Source organism: Bacillus rossius, chromosome 6 (assembly GCF_032445375.1).
Source record: "Bacillus rossius redtenbacheri isolate Brsri chromosome 6, Brsri_v3, whole genome shotgun sequence".
In the NCBI taxonomy this organism is placed as follows: domain Eukaryota; kingdom Metazoa; phylum Arthropoda; class Insecta; order Phasmatodea; family Bacillidae; genus Bacillus; species Bacillus rossius.
Genome location: NC_086334.1, coordinates 10,925,553 through 10,948,477, shown reverse-complemented (window position 1 = coordinate 10,948,477; position 22,925 = coordinate 10,925,553). Strand labels below are relative to the sequence as shown.

Sequence of the window (22,925 nt, the reverse complement as noted above, 5' to 3'; positions counted from 1 at the left end):
CGTTGTGGTAACGACCTTGTTGATGTAAGTGCGGGCAGTGCTGCTCTACTTCCATATTTGAAATGCCATATTCAGTTGTTAACACACCATGTTTCTTATTTTAAGCAGCTGTTTCAAACTTGAGAGTTGTGAGTGTTGCATACCTGACGGGCGTCGGAAATATTTCGTTATAAATTTTATACGAGTTTTTCTCGAAAATGGTGTTACCCCCCACCCCCCTTCCTTTCCCCACAACTCCTTCCCTTTGGATAGAGAGGATAACAAGCACTTGAAATTAGAGCAAAGGGTGCACTTGTTGGCAAGAACACAAATTTGTTAGCATAAGTTACAAATTTAATTAAAATGACAAAGCTCGAACTATAATCTACGAAACTTGCCGTATTTTCCACATATTCGTGCTCTGACATCTGAAACTACATAATACAATATGTTAGCCACCTAGGAAGATATAAAAAATTGAGTTTACAATATACGATGTATCAAAGAGGCAGTTCTGAAATTTACGAGCCTTGCTCAAAATACATCACCACAAACAAATTTACTTGGCTTCTTAAAATAGTAATCAAGGACACCGCCACCTTGAAATTAATATTTACAAAACTCCAAATGAAAATACAAATAAAAGTACAATTTCATAAAGGCAACTGTAGTAGGCAAAGAAATATAATTTGTTTACAAGAAATACTCCAATGCACCAGAAATATTATTACTTTAAAGTTTATAATTAACTACTAAAAGCTGCAAACGACTGATTCTTCTTGACAGATGAACAGGAAATAAATTAACTGCCAGTTCATCATTATATTATAGTTTACAATAATTTACTGAAAGAAAAAAAATAATTTTTTAATGTAACCCTCTTTACACTGTGTGAATCCAGGCAATCAATTGGACAGCAATAGATTTCTCTGTGTCAAAAAGGTTACGAAAACAAATTTTGATAAATTTTTTGTAAATATATAGCGTATTTAAGTATAACTTCTACAGCGCGCACATAAGCACACGCATTTTTTTTTTTTTTTTTGCCAATCCAACGCAGATCACAAAAACAGATCACCGCAGTAATCTCGAAGATTAAGGCTCCTTTCACACGGGAGACTTGTCTGCCGGCGACTTGTCGCCCGGCGACAGCAGTTACATACGCAGCATTGGTAGTGTTCACACGGTAGACTGTCGCCACCGTGTCGCCGGGAGACAGCATATCAGTCGCCGGGTACCTGCTGTCGCCGAGTGACAGAAGACTCGCGAGTAGGGTTACCAGACGTCCGGCAAAAGGAGGACATGTCCTCCTTTTTATGTATTTTTTTTGCGTCCGGCCGGATTTTCCTTAATGCTCCAAAATGTCCGGCTTTTTTATAAAGTGAGATAATTCCAGCAGTTACACTCTGAGTAAAGCGCGCGGTGCGCACTAATGCGCTGTCCGCAGAGTCACCCCACTAGTAAGTAGTTCAATGACAGCTTGACAGGTAGCAGCACATGCAGAAGCACGTGGTTTTAATATGCTGTATATGCGTAGTTTGTTTGATTCTTTATACTGAAACTGTATTAAATGCCAAAACATTGTAAATTATCGTACTCCATTGTAATTAATTCATGGCTTTTTAAGAAAATATATTGTCCTCCTTTTTAGTGAAATGTCTTCCTTTTGCGAGATGAATGTCCTCCTTTTATATTATCAGTGTCTGGTAACCCTGCTCGCGAGCGACTGCAGGGGCATTCAGTAGCATTGTTGCTGTCACACGGTAGACTTGTCTGCGATGGCGTCCAGTGAAGTGTTTTTTGATACTGAGAAGTTTATTCAAGAAATTTGGCAACGTCCCACATTATGGGACATTTCATCAGCAGATTAACATAAAAACAACAATATTAGCCTATCTATTCGACCTAGATACCTAAGAATAGATAAGAGTCCAGATAAGTAGTTTTACTTATTGCGTTATGCATGAACAATTTCGGCCAATTTATTGATATAGTATTATATTTTGATTGACTAATTAGCAATAAAAACACACAAATGTCTATACAGCGATTATCCTTTAAGCTGTATCCTGCCTCTAATATTATACTAAATTCGCCTGTGATATATCTGGCGACTTGTCTGCCACTAGTTTTCCGTAGTCTCCAGTGACTACAGTCGTCGGGCGACAAGTCGTCGGCAGACAAGTCTCCCGTGTGGAAGGAGCCTAACAGAGCAGGCCCACGTCTTGTGACGTCATCGCCGTGGCGTCACGTGGCTTGCCGCGCGCTCGACAGCAGATCGCGAAGTTATTTTTGTGATGATATTGTGCGGAGGACGCGAGCCATGTGATCGATCACCGAGCCTGTTTGCTAGCCGTGGACATCAGTAGCGTGACGTCACAGGCTGCGGGGCCTTATTGCTGAACCACCTGTGCATGATATCCGTCAATATCTAGGATTATGCTGGCTTGAAAAAAAATATATAAAAATTGAGCAAAAATCTAATACAAATATGACAATACTTATAAAAGTAGTAGGGTTTGGCCGAGTCTGGGACAGGCTTCAGGCTGAGGTTTGAGAATGGGGTCAATGACCGACCGCCATCTTGGATTTTGGTGTCTAAATTTCCCAAATTTTTCCTCAAAAATGACACGAAAATATTTAAAAAGTCACACTATTTCTCTATTGTGAGGGGAAAATATCATTTGCCCCCTCAGAAAACTTAGCGGGGGCAAATGTCCCCCAGAATGAATTTTTTTTTAAAGTCTTTGGGTTATCCTTGACCTTTTGACCCTGATCACTACTGATATTTGGATCACTACTGCTGACAACCACGTACTAAATATAAACTAAAAAAATATATATTTCATTAATGAAATAAAATGGAAACATATTTAAATGTAAGGTATTTCGTATTCTATCGAGTTCATTTTCCATGGTTCGAGCCTCTAGAGTGTAATTTAATATAATATTAGTAAAAAAAAAAATTCTAAAATAATTATGAAATATCAAAATGTTAAAATAATAATTATTTAAATAAAAACATTTACTTCAGGTATACCGGGTGTACTGGGTTCAATTCCCAGTGAATGTACTTGAAAAATAATAATAAACATAGCATCGTTTTATAAATAACTACACTCAGTGGCTAACTACTACCGGGGATTATATAATTCCCGCCATTATGACGTCACGGCAGCCAGATTAGATTTAGCCATGTTGGATTTACTTGTCTGCTAGTGTCGATCGCCATATTGGTTTACGGTTTACCTGCTAGGCCACACTAGTCTCAATTACCAGATTGTCAACTAATGTACCATATTGTCGGTTATCTTGGCTGCCATTTTGAAATTCTTTAAAAATTATAAAAAAAGATCACATCAATAAATCTATTATTAGGTAATTTTTGAAAATTTTTAGGATGTCTTTCGATTCTTATAGCGATTTTTTAATATGAACTTAGCGGCCAAGCCAAGGTATATGACAGTATGGTGGACTACATGGTTTTTATTATCTGGTGATTGACACTAGTGTATTGCAGATAACAAGAGAAGCAATATGACGACTGACAAGCACACTCTAGCAAAAAAAAAGTTAATCCAACATGGCGACCTAACCTTCTGGACGCGCAGACAACATTCGGGAATGGTAGGAAAGTGTTGCAATAAGCAAGAGTGCAGTATTCTTGATTGTAGCAGAAGGGTTGTGGCTAGATGTAGAGGAAACGAGCTACCCTGTCCAGTGAGAGTGAGAGTGTCGTGTTGCAGATGCTGGAGTACAACACTTGGGAATGGTAGGGAAGTGTTGCAGTGAACAGGAATGCAGTACGCTTGATTGTAGAGAGAGCTGCCCTTTCCAGTGAGATTGAAATCGAAATTGATAGTGAGAGTGTCGTGTCGTGTTGTGTTGCAGTGGACCTGCTGCAGATGCTGGAGTACAACTTGGCCATCAGCTTCCCCGCCGCACCACTGCTCACCGTCATCTTGGCGCTAGTCGGTGAGTGCACTCTGCTCACCCCCACTGCTCTTCATGAAGTCATCAGCTTAAAGCTGACAACAGATGTCATACCGAATATTTATTTTAAATAACCAATTTGTGGCAAGGCTCCATCTGCCGCCCGCAAAAAGGTTGAGACTGGAACCTGAAGTCACGACTGGTTTCGTAGCCCTGCGAAGTGACATGCCAACAGAATCCCCGACTTAACACTCGAAGCTCTGAGAAAAATGGCGTCCTAGTTACGCCACTTCATGCAGACGAGTATTCGGAAACATGCGGAACCTTCGGGGGATGTAAAGAAAGGCGCCGTGCTAATCGCTTTACCGTGCTGGTAGGAGACCGGCGCGCGCTACTTGTAGGCTGGTGCGTCGGAGCATCCATTTTTCTGGTTAGCCGAGTGGGGTAGGGGGCCGAAGGTGGTACATATTCTGGGATGGGTAGCCTCAGCCTCTGTGTATAGCCAAAAGCTCTAACACCCTTCCTGGTTGCGTATGCGGCGTGATCCTCATCCATGCCTATGGGGGCCCCAGGGCGGAAGGGCCTAGGCTAAGAGCGATGGGTCAAAAAAGAAAAGGGGGGGGGGAATGTATGTATGTTGCATCGGCTGTCTGGTCAGCCTCATCGGTAGCCACGGTGTAACAGTGCCCCCCCCCCCCCCCCCCACTTAAATCTGTTCGTCCCGAGCAGGTAACACACCTCTCCCGGCGTATTCCCTCAATTGGTCCAAATGTATGACTTTCATTCGTCCCCTCTTTCCTTTATGGACAAGGTAGACCACATAATTATTTAGTCTTTACAGTACTTCAGATGGCCTTCCCACGTCAATTGATGCAGGTTGTATAGCCACACAAAATCACCTTCCTGAAATATAGTTGAATTAGCTTTCAGGTAAAACATTGTTTTCATTTAGTTTGGGTCTAATCTAAGGTTTTTACAAGCCTCATCCTGTATGATTAGATGTGTTGATCTTAATATTGTTAATTTTCAGCCCCAACCTTGGCAAGGTGCTCCTACTTGGGTCCTGTTGAACTTTTCCACCATGACATAAAATTGAGTATGTAAGGCAGTTTATAATTTTGCTTTACTGGGTAGATGCAACACCAGACATAGTTTTTTAATAACGAGCGAGAAAAGTGCTAAACGTAAATGTTGATTTATTTTGAACTTATGTTTCTTAAAATTTAAACAAATGCAGATTTTCTCTGGTTCAATGAATATAGTCTTGAACCTCATAAGCCTCCGAATTGCTGGACCACACAAATTGCATAGAGTAAATTATCAGAAATATAACAGTTTTTACTATACTTAACCTGAGGCATATTATCTTTCCAGAGAGAAAGAATTCTCAGTAAAATTTCTAGTCCTTTGATATATATCACAGCTTTACTTTAATCAAAACACTTATCTAAATATTTCCAACTTAAAATGTGATATACAAAATTGTACCATTATTTGCCGTTCCTTAAAAATGATTACATACACATACCTCAAACTATATAATATCAGCAATTACATCTACATCCAGTTTCTTTTATTAAAACTTCGATTACCTCTAAAACATGTAAGCTTTATTAAAGTCTACAAACATATGACTCATTGAAGTTCATTATAAAGGGAATTTTCTTAAATCCCGTGCAACTAACTGTCATTGTAGAGCACTATCTTTAGACGTGACAACGTCTAATAAATCGATGAACTCCGGCTGCATGCACGAAAAAGGATGACTTATTGTCCCGTTACGCACATTGTTCCGTTACTCTCATTGTACGCTTGCGCCGCATCTATCTCTCTTCCACTCGATTGGAATAACCATTGGTTTGACTTTTTCGAGGCACATTAAACTTGAAACACTCCCATTCGTTTCCTACTTTTCCTATCATCGTCCTATCCTTAACAGAATAACACAGATTGGAAGAAGTTAAATAGCAAACATGTATAAAAGTTATAGTTATAATAATATATTCGTTAAAGTCATAAACATATTTGAATTAATGAGTGCAAATAAAAGTAAATGTATCAATTAAATTGTAGATTTCATTTCTCTCCTTCTTTGTATCCATACAAAATAGTGATAATTCAATAAAAATGATTCAATTTTATTCATAAAAGTATGCAATCATTTCATCAATGTTTTGTTATGACGTTGTCACGTTAAACTATCGTCCGTAAACAGACTTTACAGACAACCAATTTTTTTTTAGTAAATACCTTAGCTTGTAGTGACTGCTGATAGAGGTCCTCGTGGGCAATGCACAAGTGATGCCACTGAGCCTGTCTCGACCCGCAGGGGACTGAGAGGGGGTTAATGTGATCCGAGATGCCACCCAGAGAGCGCCCTCGCAGCTGGCATAGCTTCCACCGGACTCCATGAGCAACACTCCTCTGGGGCGAGGATTGGGGAGAATCAAATTACACGCTGGGAATATTGGCGGGGCGCGGGTAACCAACTTAGCCGGAGACATGTGGACAAGCCGGGGGAAAGACTGCCGTAGTGGGGGGAGGGGCCTCCAGCCTCCAGGTGGAGCAGCGCGCCAGTGTGGCCAACCGCCGAGGTCTAAATAAACACCGCGCCATGTGTGTTGACCAACCACCTCCCCTCTCACTCGAACTGATTTAATCAAGTGCCGGAGAGGTGCATTTCCACCTGCCCTTGCCTTCGTCTCTCACGTCAGCCATTGGCCTGTTCTCTCGGCGGCTGTTGCTTCGTCCTCAGAGCCTCACATCCTACACTGGCTATGTGACCCTTGCAACCCCGGTGATCTGCTACCAGCTGTTCGTCTGAGTGCTGGCAGCCTCTGTACCCGAACCGACTTGTTTCCTCTACTAACTCGCCAACAGCGCTGATGCTCCGCCTTCCCCCCCCCCCCCCCCCCCAACCTCCAATCCACGAAGGCGTGTTTACGCTGGCGCCACGCCCGCCGCCCGCGCAATTTGCAATTAATTAAAACGTGGCGTCGGCGGGCAGTGCATTTTAATAGTGGTTCAGGCGGGTGTGAAAACGGCGTCTGACGCGACGCGCCATGAATAATGCATCTGCCACTCTCCCCAGCTCTCCCCGCCCCGAGAAGTGAATAATGCTCGGCGGGGCGGGTAGGGGGTGGGAGTGACTTCGCCACATTCGGTCCCGGCTAAACTGCTCACCGCAAATTACATTGGCTGTAGCGGGGCGCTCGGCAAGAAGCCTGCGTCTAGGCGAGTTGGCCTACTGCCGCCAGCAGCGGGCGCCGTCGTGCCGGGAGCCTCCCGGCGCTGTTGCCAGATCTACGCCTTGCAGACACAACTTTGTGATACAACCCAACATTTTTAACATTTACAAAAAAATTACTATTAAAAAGGTATATTTGAATTGAGAATTTTGGAAATATTATTGTTCTTTAATTTCATCAAGAGCATCATCTGATAGAAATATTCAATTCTTACTTTTAAGAAAACTTAACTGGAAGATGCCATCTTGATTTCAACAGTATTTTTCCTTAATATTTTTATTTTATTATATACAAATTTGAGGCTCTATTTGACAATAGTACATAACTAATGAAATGTAGTGTTGCTAATAGTGAGTGACTGATACAACTAGTTTCTTCTGTGAAATAATAATTGGTGTTTAGAATTCATATATATTTTTTTCTCTTAATGTATTTGACTTTAATAATACTGCCAAAAGACTTTTTTTGTGTAACAATAGTAAAATCGAAATATCGAAACTTTTTAGATGTATCGATTATAATATACAAAATAAGATTTTAAATATTAAGCCGGGTGGTATCAGTCTGGCAACAGAGGCCGCCATTAATCTACACTGCAGTCGAGGCGTGAGACAGACCATATGGATCACGCCAGACACAGCCATCTTAGCTGTTGGATCAGGCCATGGATCGCCCGTATGCTCCAGGTGTCGAGACAAACCAAGGTCCGAGCTTCCTCCCCATTAATTAATGTACAATTAGTTAAACCCTCACACTTAAAAATAAATATCTAAATACTAAAATTTACTGTGGCCATAACTGTAATCATGATCTGGAAAAATTGCATAACTTGTAAGGTTTTCAGTGAAATTTCTTTAGCAATAGAATTGTAATTTTTGCCCTAGTATTGGGGTGAACCCAGCATAAAAAATATTTCGCAACTCAACCGGGCCACCTCCTTCTCCCATGCCCCCCCACTCATTTGCCAACCCCCCCCCCCCCCCCTTATACGGCTGTGAGGTTTACACTTGTTATCTACAGCAAGAGGTCAGAAAGAGGAAATTAATTTAATTATTAACAAATATGACCAAACTAATATCAGATTATTTTCAGACACTTAAAAGAACGTTTGTCATGTTGCGTGTTTCCTGATGCGGTCAGTTTTTGTAATGTCAATTGTAAAATGTGGTTGTGGATGAGTGTGAGTGGAGTGAGTGAGAGAGTGAGCCATTTGCAGGCATGGAGGCCATCATGTCGGAGTTCTTCAACGACACATCCACTGCCTTCTACATCATCCTGATCGTGTGGATCGCCGACCAGTACGACGCCATCTGCTGCCACACGCCGGTCACCAAGCGCCACTGGCTGCGGTGAGTGCACTTCGCGCTCGCCATCTGCCGGCGATTGCAGTCAGTCGTGTTGGGTCAACTGCAACCAGTGGCGTAGCCAGGATTTGTGTAGGGGGGGGGGGTGTTAAGAAGCGTGCCCCCCCCGTATTAAAGGGGGGGGGGGGGGGCCCGGGGGTCCTCCCCCGGGAAAATTTTAATTTTAAGGTGTAAAATAGTGCTATTTTAGCAGTTTTCGGTTCTTAAATTAAAATATTGTAATGGTAAAAATTTTATTAATTTAATATGAAATTTGTTTTAGTGATGAATAATAAATTAATTAAAGATTTGGTGATAAGGGGGGGGGGGTTGAACCCCTAACCCCCCCCCCCCCCCCATCCGGCTACGCCCCTGACTGCAACCTCTTCCTTACTTGAACAAGTAACTAAACAACGTACCATGAAAGTATGTCTTGGAACTAGTGAGAACTTGTTTGGGACTTTAGAGACGGTGAAGTAGTAAAATAAAATTGTAACTTAAAAATAAAAAAAAGTAGAATACATTTTATTAAAAAAATTACAACTAATTATGAAACATTTAAAACATTTGTTAAATATGCAACAAGTGAAATTATAAAAAATTTGATGTAAAACAAAAAAAAAGGGACGAGGTATTTGTGACATTTAAAAGCACTTGCAGTGTATATTAACGTCACAGAACTTAAAAATCGTAAACAGCTTAAATACCACCTGGTTTATGCAGCTTGACAGCTTACAGTCTAAACTCCAAACCTAATAACCATACAAATAGTCATAACACTAAATAGACTAAATATAGCATGCAAAAAATATTATTAAAACTAATTTTTTATACATCTTATAATCAATCAATCGATACAATTAATAAAACTGTTTGAGGTAAAAAGTTTATACTTTGTATGAAACAATGAAAAAAATTATTGAATTTACTATTTACATTAATGAGAACTCAAAAATATATTTTTTTAAATTGTTACATGTTTTATTTGAGCATCATTTGGAAACTTTATGGATTTTGATGAGTTATTTTTTTATTAGAAAGGTCTTTGGCTAATTAAAGAACTAAACTGTATATAATTTAAGAATTTCACTCCTAAAAGGGTGAAAAAAGGGTATGTATGGTTTTAAGATTAATAATTATATCTCAAAATTTAATTAAGCATAATAAATGATTTTGGGTACCAATAAGAAACATAAGAAAACTACTAACGAAAAATGTTTATATTTTGTGAAATTCAACCCCTAAGGGGTGAAAAAGAGGTAAATGTGGTTTGAAGATAATTATATCCCCCCCCCCCCCCCCGAAGCTAACCAAGCATAACAAAATATATTAAGGAGCAATAATAAACATAATAAACATAGCATGTCACTCCCTCCTCTGTCTGTGTTAAGTCATTACCTCCTGCTGCCTTCGTGGTGAAGTCACTCTCTCCTCCTCTCCACCAATCCTGAATCATTAGTTGTGGCCTCTGTGTTCCTTCGAGTTGTCTCAGCCTCAGTGGCGCTAACAAGTCTGCGTGAGTGGACATTTGGTATTTGGCTGCATGCAGTATTCTGTACAGTGTATCATACTTGTCCCCACCCCCTTCCCTTTTTGAGAACCAACAAGAAGATAGTTTTTCATTTTAGAATGATATTTAACATAGCAAGCAATTTTATTCACAATAAGTGTCAAATATAACTGGCACACTAAACAACTAACATCATTTCACATTGTTTTTGTTCTTATTCATAACCTGAATAATTCTTTAATAACAGAACTGCTCTCGGCATCAGCTTATGACTGTTAACAAGACCAGAAAAAAAAAACAATGAGATTAATACAAATAATTTACATTAATAGTCATGTGGTCGGCAATATATACTAATCAACAATTACTTATTGCCTCTGAATTTAACCACTCCTTTCCTAGACGTCAATGTTAAAAAAGGTCTCTATAAATATTTTTCAACAAATATGCAGAAACTTAGAAACTTCAAGAGGGCTTCTCTGCATATACAAAATTTAAACAGCCTGCTTTCCTGAGTCCTTGATTCTAACACAATTGAATTACAAAATGTGGATTATAAATAAAGGGCTAACCAACAAAAGTTAATGACCACTAGCCAAAAAAAACTTTAAGATGTTAAAGGTCGCTCTATTGTTTATGTTTCGGTTGAGGACTGTTCATCCCAAAACGTGTCCCCTCGACAACTGGGGCCTTTACTAGTTCGTCACCACCAGGCGTTAACTACCGACAAAACAGGTGGTGTGGAAAGATAGTTAGAGGTGACAGCTTATAGGTAGATGTGTCAGTAAGACGGCTGGGGGGGGGGGGGGGGGGGGAGGAGAGAGATCGGGTGCTCCGAGTGCGTGTTGGCGTGTAACAAGTAACGACATGTTCACGTATCAGCAGGTGAAGCGACTAGGGACGATGCAGGTCGCCTTCAGGTAATCACGGTGCCCGGATAGCATGTCCGAGGAAGCCTGTCTTAGCCTTGTTATTATTTTCAGTGCGTGTGGGTCTCGAGTCTCTGTGTGTTCCCCCCTCCCCCCTGTAGCAGCAGCAGGCGGGCGTGGGTGTGTGGTGGGGCGGGCAGAGTGCGCACTCAGCGCTCCGCGGGGAGGCCGGCGGAGAGTGCGCGATGGCGCTGACAGGGGTACCGCATTAGTCTCCCGTGGCGACCCTCGCCCCCGGCCTCTGCCCCACGTCTAATGGAAGCGTTGCCCGCGTTGCCCGCGCCGAGCCAAACAGCCGCCGCCTGATGTTCCTTAAGTCGCAAATCCTTCTTCCTTCGCCGCATTGTCCGCCGCCGGATAAAGAGCCCCGCGCGCCCCATCGTGGGTCGCTGGTCCGGCATTCGCGAGTGACAGACAGCCCGAGGGAGCTCACAGTGCAGTGCCATCAAGTATCTTATCCCCCCATACTAGCGAAAGTATAAAGTCACGGTCTATTATTTATTCGGTGTAAGTTTCGTTAAAGAAACAACTGCAAGGTAATACAATCTAAGTGTTTTTTTTTCAAACAAAATTTATAGTTAATGTTCACCAAGTCTAATCACAGTGAATTGCTCGCACGTAATATTGTAACGAACTAGGGGTCGCAGGGTTCTTCGTGAGGAATTACCAATTTATTGTAGGCATTTTTACCAACTGCACTAATCATTATATAATTGGCTCTGAATTTTATAACAGTGTAATGCTCATCTCCGCAGTTGTTCCACTAAATGCGCACGTCTTCAGACTGTCCTCACCCACGGAGGTCTCTGGCAGCTCCGAGAACCGCCCAGAGACTCGCCGTCCTCCGGAGGCTGTGGTCTTCTCCCGGGCCGGGCGTGTCCTAGCAGCGACATGTCCCAAACGTGTTTTACATTTATTTATTAACTTCTCTGGAAATGAGTTTCTTAGAAAATCCGTACAGATTGTTAACGAGGGTACAAAAAACAGGACCGCCGGATAAAATAGTCATCTTTTATCCCAAGCGTTGGTTGGACTTTCGCGAGAGTAACGAAATAGTATTGCATTTCAGAAACTCGTGCTGTAATTAAAGTACTAGTAGGCAATACCAAACCTGTTCACATATTATTCAGAACTTACGTGTGATGTACATATCTATGTATACAAAATACAATAATATTTAAATGATTTGACCTGGTTCTACTAGTAGTCCGCGCGCCGTGGCACCGCTTAATTTTCCTTCAGGGGCATGTTTTCTTCTTTTACTTAAAGTAGTTCTACTGGCCAACGAACTTCACTTTCGACATCGCTTAATTCAAGTTTTCGGGCGGTCCCCATCGCGCGACCAATTGGCATGAAGTCGCAACACTCGTACCGTCAAACTGGGACGCCATGCAACGTAGCAGCTGACTCCGCCCACGGGAATGCGAGAGCTTAGGGGATGGAGCCGATGACTGGACGTCTCCCGACCCAGTGCCAAAAACGGGAATTTCGGCGATCCAGGCTTGTGGACTCGCTGGTTCGGGCGCACACGCACTTGTTCGCCCACGCACTATTCTGCTCACCGAATCCCCGTCCGGTACTCTCGACTCGTGCATTTCAAATACGTAACCATTACGTAATGTTATCTAAGTTAAGCCGTCACTCCCTTGCGGCCAGCGAACACACATACGTCCTCACCAGTCAGCTGGGTGCTCGCGAATACCTCGTCGTACTCGTCACTACGTCACTACGTCACTACGTCACTACGTCACTACGTCACTCTTCACCCCTCTCTTCTAGCGCGTCTGGCGGCGGAGACGTGCAAGCAGCTTGTATTGGCGCATTTACTAGTTCATACTTGTCCACGTATTTTAGGCCTCACGTGAAATATGTGTTACACTAAAATTAACTAAATATCTTAAAACAATTTATACTAAAAATGCACTATAAACTTAACGTGATAATAACCAGGCTGCCAACTTTACCTTAAAATAACTAAAAGGTTGTTTCCCTCGGTGCTTACGTGCCAAACAAACTAACTCAACTAGGGGAGCTGCCGTTAACGTCTCTCAAGTCTTTTGGCCATAGCGAAGCTGGCCGCACAGTTGTTTGAAGAGCGAAGTAAGAAATGCCTTTTTGATTTTTGAAAGCGGTCATAGAAGATCGTTGGTGCTCCTGTAGCCTGGGTAGTAAGTAACTTGCAGTTTTGTTGTCGCAGGTTCTTCTACCTCTACCACTTCTCGTTCTACGCGTACCACTACAGGTTCAACGGCCAGTACAGTGGCCTGGCGCTCATCACCTCCTGGCTGTTCATCCAGGTGAGTGTCCCGTCTCAGCCAATATACTTGCTTCACGAGTCACTGTTCATCAAGAGTCCCATACTACTGTAGTTAATGTAACACTTGAATCCTGATTGATGTTACACATCAAAAATTCCACAGTCACAAAGATGAAAGTTGCTATGTAATCATAATTTTTGATGTTATTTTCTGTAATTATTTAGAATGGTAAGTGTTTAAATTCCATTCTCTTCCTCAACTACAGGGCCTCGAGCCCTAAAATGAATATTACCTTTGCATCTACTCACCTGAAACAAAACAAAATGCTCTAATCATAACTGCAAGCCTGCCTGAAACAAGAAGGTAAGGCTGTTCAGAAACATAATTTCATTCTGAGTAGGTTGCAATCACAAGAAAAGAGGGCTTCAGACATTAGACTTCCATCAGGAGTCCAGACATGAAGTACTTTTACGAATTTACTCCCATTTTGATGGGTTGACTCCCATTTTGGGTGATTCCCAAGTTGATTTACTTGCAATTACACAGGATGGATTTATTTTAGAAAAGTTGATCTCAATCCTGCATAGTTATAAGCAATAAAGCAGCATGATGAACACACAAAATGCTGTAATCTAGAAACTAACCATTTCAGATCTATGCTGTTTGATTTCCCACCATACCATATACTTATTGTAGTGTAAATAAATAATGCCTGCGTACACACATTTTTCCTCCTGAATTGGTGAATTTATGCTACATGGTGGGTGTCAGTGTGTGTGAGTTATTATTTAAAATTGTATAGTAACATTTCTAAATGGAAATTTAATTTGAAATGGAACCCTTTGCTGTGGCATGTGATAGGACTCTGGATGATGCAGACTGCAACCCCTTTATCACTAAACCTTGTTGTTCATTGGTGGTTTTAGTGTTGGTTTGTAACAAGTAATAAGTGCATGGATAGTTTATTGGAATGTATATAGTTCATTGCATTCACATAGCCATGTGACCATGTATGTACCTACTTGATTATGTTGACCCTCGTGGTTGGCATTACTGGCAGTTTGAGGGCTGTTGCTAATAAATAATCGTTCATATCATCCAAACTTATGGATGTTGTACCTTAGGTTTTAATATGTGTGCAAAGTGCAGTACAGCCTGTGGACGTCGTGAGCGGTAGCCTATAGTCTGCAGGTAACTGTCGAAGGAATGACAAGTCCAGCATGTGACTCGCTGGAGTGACAGTGGCTGGTGGTTGGTAGCCCTGATACACGTGCTCTGCTCAGACCACGGACTGCTCGTGACGTCTATAGCCAGTCACGTGGCCGCTGCCCCCCCCCCCCCGACTCCGGGGGAACGAGTGCCCCTGACGGGGACAAACCCCCCCCCCCCTCTCCCTCCCCCAACCCACACGCCACTTACATCATCGCTCAAAGCTTTATTGGGACATATTTTTTCATCTCTGGGCTGTCGTGTTCCTGTGGGGGGGGAGCTGGGTGGGTTCTTATTGTTTTACCCCTCCCCCCACCCTTTTATTCTTTATCCCAATCCACCTCCCCGTTTAGGTTTTTTCAGTTTCGTTTTGTTTCTTCCGCTGTTGGCAATCGCTTTCCCCCCCCCTACCCCACCTCCTGCCTCGTCAGCTGCTCGTGTTTGCCATCCAGAAGCCCTCATCTCCTCCCTGTCCTTGTTATTATACCCCTGGTATTCACGCTCGCCGCAGACCGCAGAGATGTCGCCCGCCGCTACTCAGCCAGCGAGTCTCGAAGCGCACGTAACTCCCTGCCGTCAGCGCTCTGAATCATTTACCCAACATTCGTTATTTGGTGCTAAAGAGATTTTTTCTGGCTAAATAAAAGCTATTTTGTTTTTCATACCTGAATTTATAATGAGAGACAATTTCAACAACTCTATTGAGTATATTAATCTAACGGAAAATTTTATTAATTTATTTAGAACTGAAAAAAAAATTTGTAAGATATTTTTTATCAATTTTTTCTTTTAGGTGTATATTCCACTAAAATATTGCTAAATAAAATTTGTTTACTTAACATAAATTATTAAAAAAAAAAACGTAGTTTTACAAGAAAATATTTTGATAAAACAATACAGGTTTTCCAGCTAAAGGAAAAAAAAACATCGCTAGAGATTGTATTGCTCTTAATGCCTCGCGTGGCTATTCACGGGCACGTAGGGCCGAGAGACCTCGAAGACGGGCTACCAGGCTACGAGCACAGCTGGCGACTGGTCCAAGCGAAGCGCTGCTAGTTAGGACATGCCGTGTCTGCGCTACCGTCTGCTCTCGAATTAATTAGCCCGAGCAAACAACCTCGCCTCCGCACTGTTTTACTGGCGTCTCTGTTTTTCCGACCAGAAATAATCGTTCTGCACCGCAACACATACACCGCGCGGTATTTTTTTTTTTAAATTTATTTTTCGGTTAGTAATGAAATGCGATAAACAAATAACCCACCCGTGGCAGGTCCATTGTTGCCGAGAAGCCTAAGATGTACATCAAGCTCTGTCCCTGCCCGAACACGCCCGAATATTCATTCACCTTCGGCCGACCTCGGGATTTGTTTGATTTTTTTTTCGCGGGAAAAATGAATTCAAATATTAAAAGTGGTCGGTTAGGTTAGCTTACATTAAAACACTTTAAAACACTGTGGACGGTTAGTTAGGTTAGTATAGCTACATTAAAATATATATAAATACAGGGACGTCGGAACAGGGGGGGCAGCAGGGGCGAGTCGCCCCCGTGCTTTTATGCATGGGGGGGGGGGGGCGAGAGTAGCATTTCGCCCCCCTCTTTTTCCCAGAATAAATGTTTGGTCCTAGTAGTATTTTTCTCAACCAGTAGTTACAAACGTTGCATTGGTGACCACATTGATTAGAAAATCAAATTTATGATTGTCAATATACTGTAAAATGATTGCAAATTCCTAGATGGTATTTTAATTTAAATTGTACTACATCTACTGTCAGAGAAGTATTTAATACATACTACGTCATCAAATTCTTGGAATGGTATATTTAATATTTTTGTTCGGAAACTCATTAAATAGCACAATTTTGCATCTAAAATTCCAAATTTTACCGGACCCCCCCCCCCCCCCCCCCCCCCCCGCTCTAGGACTGAGGTAAGTGTGATACATCTTTTCGCGCCCCCCACTCATGAAAACGTTCCGACGTCCCTGTAATAAATGAACCCGAGGTTGGCCGAAGGTGAATATTCGGGCGTGTTCGGGCAGGGACAGAACTTGATGGACGTCTTAGGCTTCCCTGGCAGGTCGTGACACGCGTGGCCTGAGGGCGGAACCGCGGAGAGCCGCGTGGGGCGGGACTGCGCGTGCGCGGCGCCCTCAGCCACTGCAGTCTTGAGGCCCCGTGACACCACGCCAGCCGCCGGCCCCCTTTAGGATAGAGGGGAGCCGCGCGCGTTATGTTTGCCTAATGAGCGGGGCCACGTTGCCACATTTCCATATAAATTTGATCGAGCCGAGGCCTCGCCCCCCCCCCCCCTCCCCTGACGGCGTCCGCCGCGGAGACGCCCCCCTCCTCCCCCCACCCCTCCTCATCCTTCCTGCCCGCGCGGGGATCCTCGCAATCCTGCCGGAGGACACCGACCCAGTCCTCGAGGGCGCGTGGCGTTAAGGCCCACCCTGGCCGGCGCGCCAGGCACCACGTGGTCCTTACAGCCTGTCCCTGTGCTGGTGCGTGTAGAGACTTACATGTAGGTAGGAAAAATAACAGTCCACTGATCTGATTCTTCAAACCAACTTTTGAATTTAATATAAACTATATGTATGTATATATATATATATATATATATATATATATATATATATATATATATATATATATATATATATATTACTGGTTAAACACTTCAAATGGTTGTCAACAGGAGTTAATTTAATTTCTATACAGAATGTCCCATAACTCAGTGTCAAGCCAAGAACATTTGATAAGCCAGTATTACGGTTCTAAACCAAATAAAAATCAAATAATTTCATCGTTCTCTAATTAAAGGCATTTTTTTTTCAAAAGTTTATATATCCCGACTGTGCACCGAAATTAAACTTTTTTTTTTTTGCTACACAATCATTAATAAGTATGAAAACATTTTTAATCTCGTAAATTTGACTAGTCATACTTAAAAAAAAATACCTTTTCTAACTTAGCAAGTTATTTGAAAATATGGCTAATTAAAGCAAATAGCTTGTTTAGTTAGCAAAGTAATTTTTTTTTACGGTGTGACTAGTCAAATTTAATAGATTAAAAATTATTGTTGCATAGGCTAAGTCGTGCAAAATTCCCTCCCAAAGTATAGCATTTTAAATTTTATTTTGAGTTATTATAAATAATGTTATTGTTAGCCAAATAGAGTAACTTATAGTTTGGTGCATGGTGGGAATTAAAATTTTTTGATAAAATGCATTTAACTCGGAAACATTTTTTTATTTTGATATTTTGCTTTGCTATGATAATCGGCTTTAAAATGTTCTCGACTTGACGTTTCGTTATGGAATATACTGTATAGGGTCTTAGATTTACTTGTGTGAGCAAGCAATGGTAAATTTTTGTAATGTATAAGGAAAATCCCATAATCTGAATCCAATAAAATGATTCTCAGCATTATGAAAGTATGAATATTGTGTTGCTAACTTTTAAATGAAAATTACTTTTTAATTTCTATTTTTTAGACAATTAGTAGTTTTTAAATATTAATATGAAATTATAGTTTTGCTATAATCTTAGTGTTTGTATTGAGAATAAATGTATTTAGGAAGAATGAAACGAATCAAAATTTTGTACAAAAACTTAGTTTTTTTAAAAAAACACTATCTTATTTTATTAATCTAATATGATTTTAATGCTGAAGATAGTATTATATGAAGCAGAAAATAAATGCCATTTGTCGGTCTAAAACCAAATAACTCAAGTGAATAAGTTTGTCGACTTTATTTAAAGCTTCATCAGATAAAAACAGACCCCTCTTGGAAATTATCGTTTTGATTTTACATTAATCTTCCAGTCGGCAGCAGAATGAATTAAAACAGAGGGTGTGAAGGCTGTCGAGAGGGGGGAGTGGCTGTCGCCCCCCCCCCCCCCTCTCCTTGGCTGTGGAAATGGCACCGGGAGGGGGGAATGGGGAATGGCGGCCATCAACAAAAGAAGAGCGCGACACTATCTGCATGGTAATGAGACACGATCATTGGTGTTCCATGGCAGATCTGGCAGTCACTGTCCTGGTCTCATGGGGGTTTGTGTGGCACGAACTGCATCGAGGCGTGCTGCAGTTACGCACTTCACCAAATGATATTGCTTTCAATATGTCATTACATGTCTCATTAATAACAATTGACATCACTCTATTAAACATTTCTAAAACATAGAGACAATCTTTGCCATGTTGTTATGTATTAAATATGTATTTTGTATGTAACAATTAGGTGTCCATCTGAAAAATTTGGGGCAACAGATGGCTTCAAAATTGAAACTAAAGACATATATACTAAATATAAAATAGTTTATACATTTGCATTACAAAAAAAAATGTTTTGTATTGTAATTGATTTTCTGGAGTGGTCAAGAAAGTAAATGTAGTGACACTTTCAACCCTACCCCAGTTTAGTCATGTGTGCTGGCGTGTTGGGGGAGGAGGGTGGTTTCAGTCCCCGTTAGGGACAATAAGTAGAGTATGTGTTTGCAGTTCTGCTTTATTGTTGGATTTAAGTGCATACCAACTGTGTAATCTGCATTAAAAACAAGTTATACAGTTTATATAGAGATCCTTCTTTGTTCATTGCGACTGTTATTCATTCTCTGTCATTAAACGTTAATAAATACTTAATGCAACACACACACAGTATTCTATCAGAGGTGAATACCTCTGTTCCTGAATCTGGTTGAAGTTGTGTCCGTTAGTTTGTTGTGAACTCGCGAGTTTGATTGGATTGCAACGTAAGTCGTTTATGTTTTTCTGTGGTGCCAAGGAATAAAAACAACTAGAATAATAATTAATTATTCGTGTTCAAATCTTTTCGAGAACGCAAAAAAATATATATATATATATCAGCAAAAATATACGAAATATTGGAAGACCGATCCAGAACTTCAAGGTTACTAAACATTTATTTTTAAACCGAAATTAAATTCGTACATGTATAAAATTGTAGATACTGAATGTTATTTTTCAAAAGTATTATGCTCTGTTTGGGCAGAAAAATAAGAAAAGGTTAAGGTTCAAGAGAAAATAATTTTAGCTCTCAAACAAACAGGATGTACAAGGAAAACTTTAGGTGTTTATAATCGAGATCTAGGGGGATTTGAAGTTGGTCCTAGGGGAACACACTGTAGGAGTTGGCTTCACTGGACCGTCGTGCCCGAGGTTATTCTAGTACAAACCACGATGCAGACAGGGGAAGCCTATGATGTACATTCTATATTGCATAGACCCGAATACTCACGTTGGCAAGCCTTCTTTTCACAGACGAGAGAGCCAAACCCGAAACCGGTGTGGCATTTAATTTTGCGGTCGATTAGGATAGGTTAGCTAAATTATAAATACTTTAAAACATTGTGGATGGTTGGTTATATTAGGTAAGTATAGCTACATTAAAAATACTGTAAAATCATTTTATGGTTGCTTAACAAATAACTTTTTAACATGTAGCCATCCAGGGCTAGGATACCGTTTACATGATTTCACAGTATCTTTAATGTAGCTATCCTAACCAAATCAACCGTCCACAATGTTTTAAAGTATTTATAATGTAGCTAACCTAACCTAATTGACCATTAGTTATCATGAGTTGTATATTTATTTACAATGAACCAAAAAAAAAAAAAAAAACGAAGATGCACGATCGGGCGTTTGGCTCTCTCGTCTGTGAAAAGAAGGCTTGCCAACGTGAGTATTCGGGTCTGTGCAATATAGAATGTACATCATAGGCTTCCCATGCAGACAGAAGTGTGCTGACAACGTGGTCGCCGCTGTTATCCCTGCATCGAAAGCCGCTTTCTCGGGACTTCACTTCCAAAACAGTGCTGAGTCGGAGGTTCTTGCATCGCAGGTAGGGTTACCAGACACTGATAACAAAACAGGAGGACATTCTCCTCGCAAAAGGAGGACATTTCACTAAAAAGGAGGACAATATTTTTTTAAAGCCATGAATTAATTAACATGGAGTACGATATTTTACAATGTTTTGGCATTTAATACAGTTTCAGTATAAAGAATCAAACAAACTACGCATATACAGCATATTGAAAACACGTGCTTCTGCATGTGCTGCTACCTGTCAAGCTGTCATAGAACTACTTACTAGTGGGGTGACTCTTTAGCGCGCACCGCGCGCTTTACTCAGTGTAACTGCAGGAATTATCTCACTTTATAAAAAAGCCGGACATTTTGGAGCATTAAGGAAAATCCGGCCTGACGCAAAAAAATACATAAATAGGACATGTCCTCCTTTTGCCGGACGTCTGGTAACCCTACTCGCAGGGCACAGAGGTTCACCAGAGTGGTTTCTTCAAACCGATTGCTCGCTACGACAAATGTCTTAATGTCTGTGGCGACCGTGTCGAAAAATAGTGCCAGGTGTATAGTTAGTTCATGATGCCACGGTGTATTTTTATTTGGCAATACAGTTTCCGCCTGAAAAAAAAAAACGAAACATTCGTAACGCCCCTCGTATTAAAAATTGTTTTGTGGAAAAACTCCATGGTAAGCAAACAACTGTAAATTAAAGAAGAGTAGAGGAAAAACATAATGGAGTAGATTAAATTGGGCAGTGTGAGAAATAAATATCTAAAAGCTTAAAAAAAAAAAAAGGTTCATTAAGAAATTACCAAAAAAGCGAAAATTACTATTTTTAGTAAAGTGACTTGTTTATAGACAAAGCTTGACAGCCAAATAACCGTAGCCAAATTTACGTAACTTAACATACTTGCATAATAAAACCCGCATATCCAAACCAAAATTTAAATGAACCCTAAATATAAAAAAAGAAGAAAATTACAACAGTATAAATTATGTTTATACAGTTTATAGCGTTTCAGTTCTTAAGCTCCTGAAACTCTAGCAAACTGCATTTTTAAAGTTTAAAGGAAAAATATCGAAAAAAGTATTTTCTTTTTTAAAGTTAAAGTAAAATTACCATACACGTGTCAGCGGTAGGTGCTAGCTTGATCGCCGTCGATTAGTTCGCAGACATGGTTTTACGATGTCCTAGAAACGTGTCTCAGGATTAAAGTTTGTGGAAAGTTAAAATAAGATCAACCAATTTTTCTTGTCTGAACACTAAATTACTTCAAGAATAAACAGCGCGTTTGCTACAAAAAAATCAGACGTAGATTTAATCCATGCAGCTAACTTCAAAATTTTTACGCAGTTCGTAGAACACAGCAATAAAACTTTAAGTCCAAATTAAATCATCAGATAACTGCTAGTTAAACTGGGTAGAAAAATTTAATCTAAAATTTTGAAACATTCAAATATACTAAGTCAAAACTTAAGCGAAATATAAACTTAAGTTTCTCACATGCTAGTTTTGTAAACCAAATTTGCTCTTCAGTTCCAAAATGTAAATATGGTGTTTAACAGTCTACCACTGACTCCGGGCCCAAGTACTTCGGGCACAATTCTTCTAAACTGCTAATACATTTTTTTTTCCCGAAGCGCCAGCAGTTATTTGCGTACGGCGCCGTCGAAGTTCTCGCTGGTAACAACCGACCTTTTCACTCTCTTGCGGAAAAGTCTTGTCGGTCGCACGGTCGTATACGTATTCCCGAGGCCCGAGGCCCAAGGCACAAGGGAAGCCTTCATTTCACAGACGAGAGAGCCACACCCGAAGTTCCCCGAAGTTCATGCTCGCTTTTCCCCCCCGTATCTTTAATGTAGCTATCCTAACCAAATTAACCGTCCACAATGGTTTAAGTATTTATAATGTAGCTAACCTAACCTAATTGACCATTAGTATCCTTTTATCAACACCGCCATATTTATTTACAATGAACAAAAAGAAACCCCGAAGATGCACGATCGAGCGTTTGGCACTCTCGTTTGTGAAAAGAAGGCTTCCCCAAGGCCCAAGGCCGTTGGATCCCGCTCGCAGGCACGGCCGTCATCCGTAGTCTCGGTCAGGGAACCAATCAGTGGCGTCACACCAACCCTCCCCTGGCGCGCGGCCAACCGTCCACCGGCTCAGCTCTGACGTCATCCTCCGCCACGTCACCGCACGCAACAAACACGTTCCTGCAACTCAGTAATAGAAACTTAACAACACTTGACATTTAATTCATAACACAAAATAAATATAATGTATTTTTAATCGTTAAACACAGTAATCAAAAAACTGCTGAAGAATTTTAATTCATGAGAAAAAAAAAACTATTAAAAATTCAAAACGGCAACATGCAAGCAGAAAAAGGGGAAGGGGGGGGGGGGGGTCGGTGTCTGTAAAGTCGGTCTACGGACGATAATTTTACGTGATAACGTCATAAGAAAACATTATTGAAAAATGTAATACTTTTTTAATTTTAAAATATTATTTACAGTTTTTTTTTGCAAATTTAATTTAAATAATTTGTTTAAATATAATCACGAACAATTAGTTAAAAAGCCCGTCTTAACCTGTTTAACGGTGGTTGGCCGGTTCTTGCACGCTCGGCTCAAGGCGGGAACGTGACGATGAGTCACGCTTTTTTCCGCGCGTGCAGCC

The 22,925-nt window shown here is 40.9% G+C and overlaps 1 protein-coding gene across 9 annotated transcripts in view; it reads left to right on the top strand.

The window, feature by feature from the left end:
- LOC134532619 (membralin) overlaps positions 1 to 22,925 on the top strand; it is a 61,470-nt gene that overhangs the window by 32,936 nt on the left and 5,609 nt on the right. For all 9 annotated transcript variants that reach the window (XM_063369209.1, XM_063369206.1, XM_063369203.1 and 6 more), the window contains exons 11-13: positions 3,871 to 3,954; positions 8,377 to 8,509; positions 13,140 to 13,239. In XM_063369209.1, the coding sequence (XP_063225279.1) occupies positions 3,871 to 3,954; positions 8,377 to 8,509; positions 13,140 to 13,239 (317 nt within the window). The remainder of the gene's footprint in view (positions 1 to 3,870; positions 3,955 to 8,376; positions 8,510 to 13,139; positions 13,240 to 22,925) is intronic.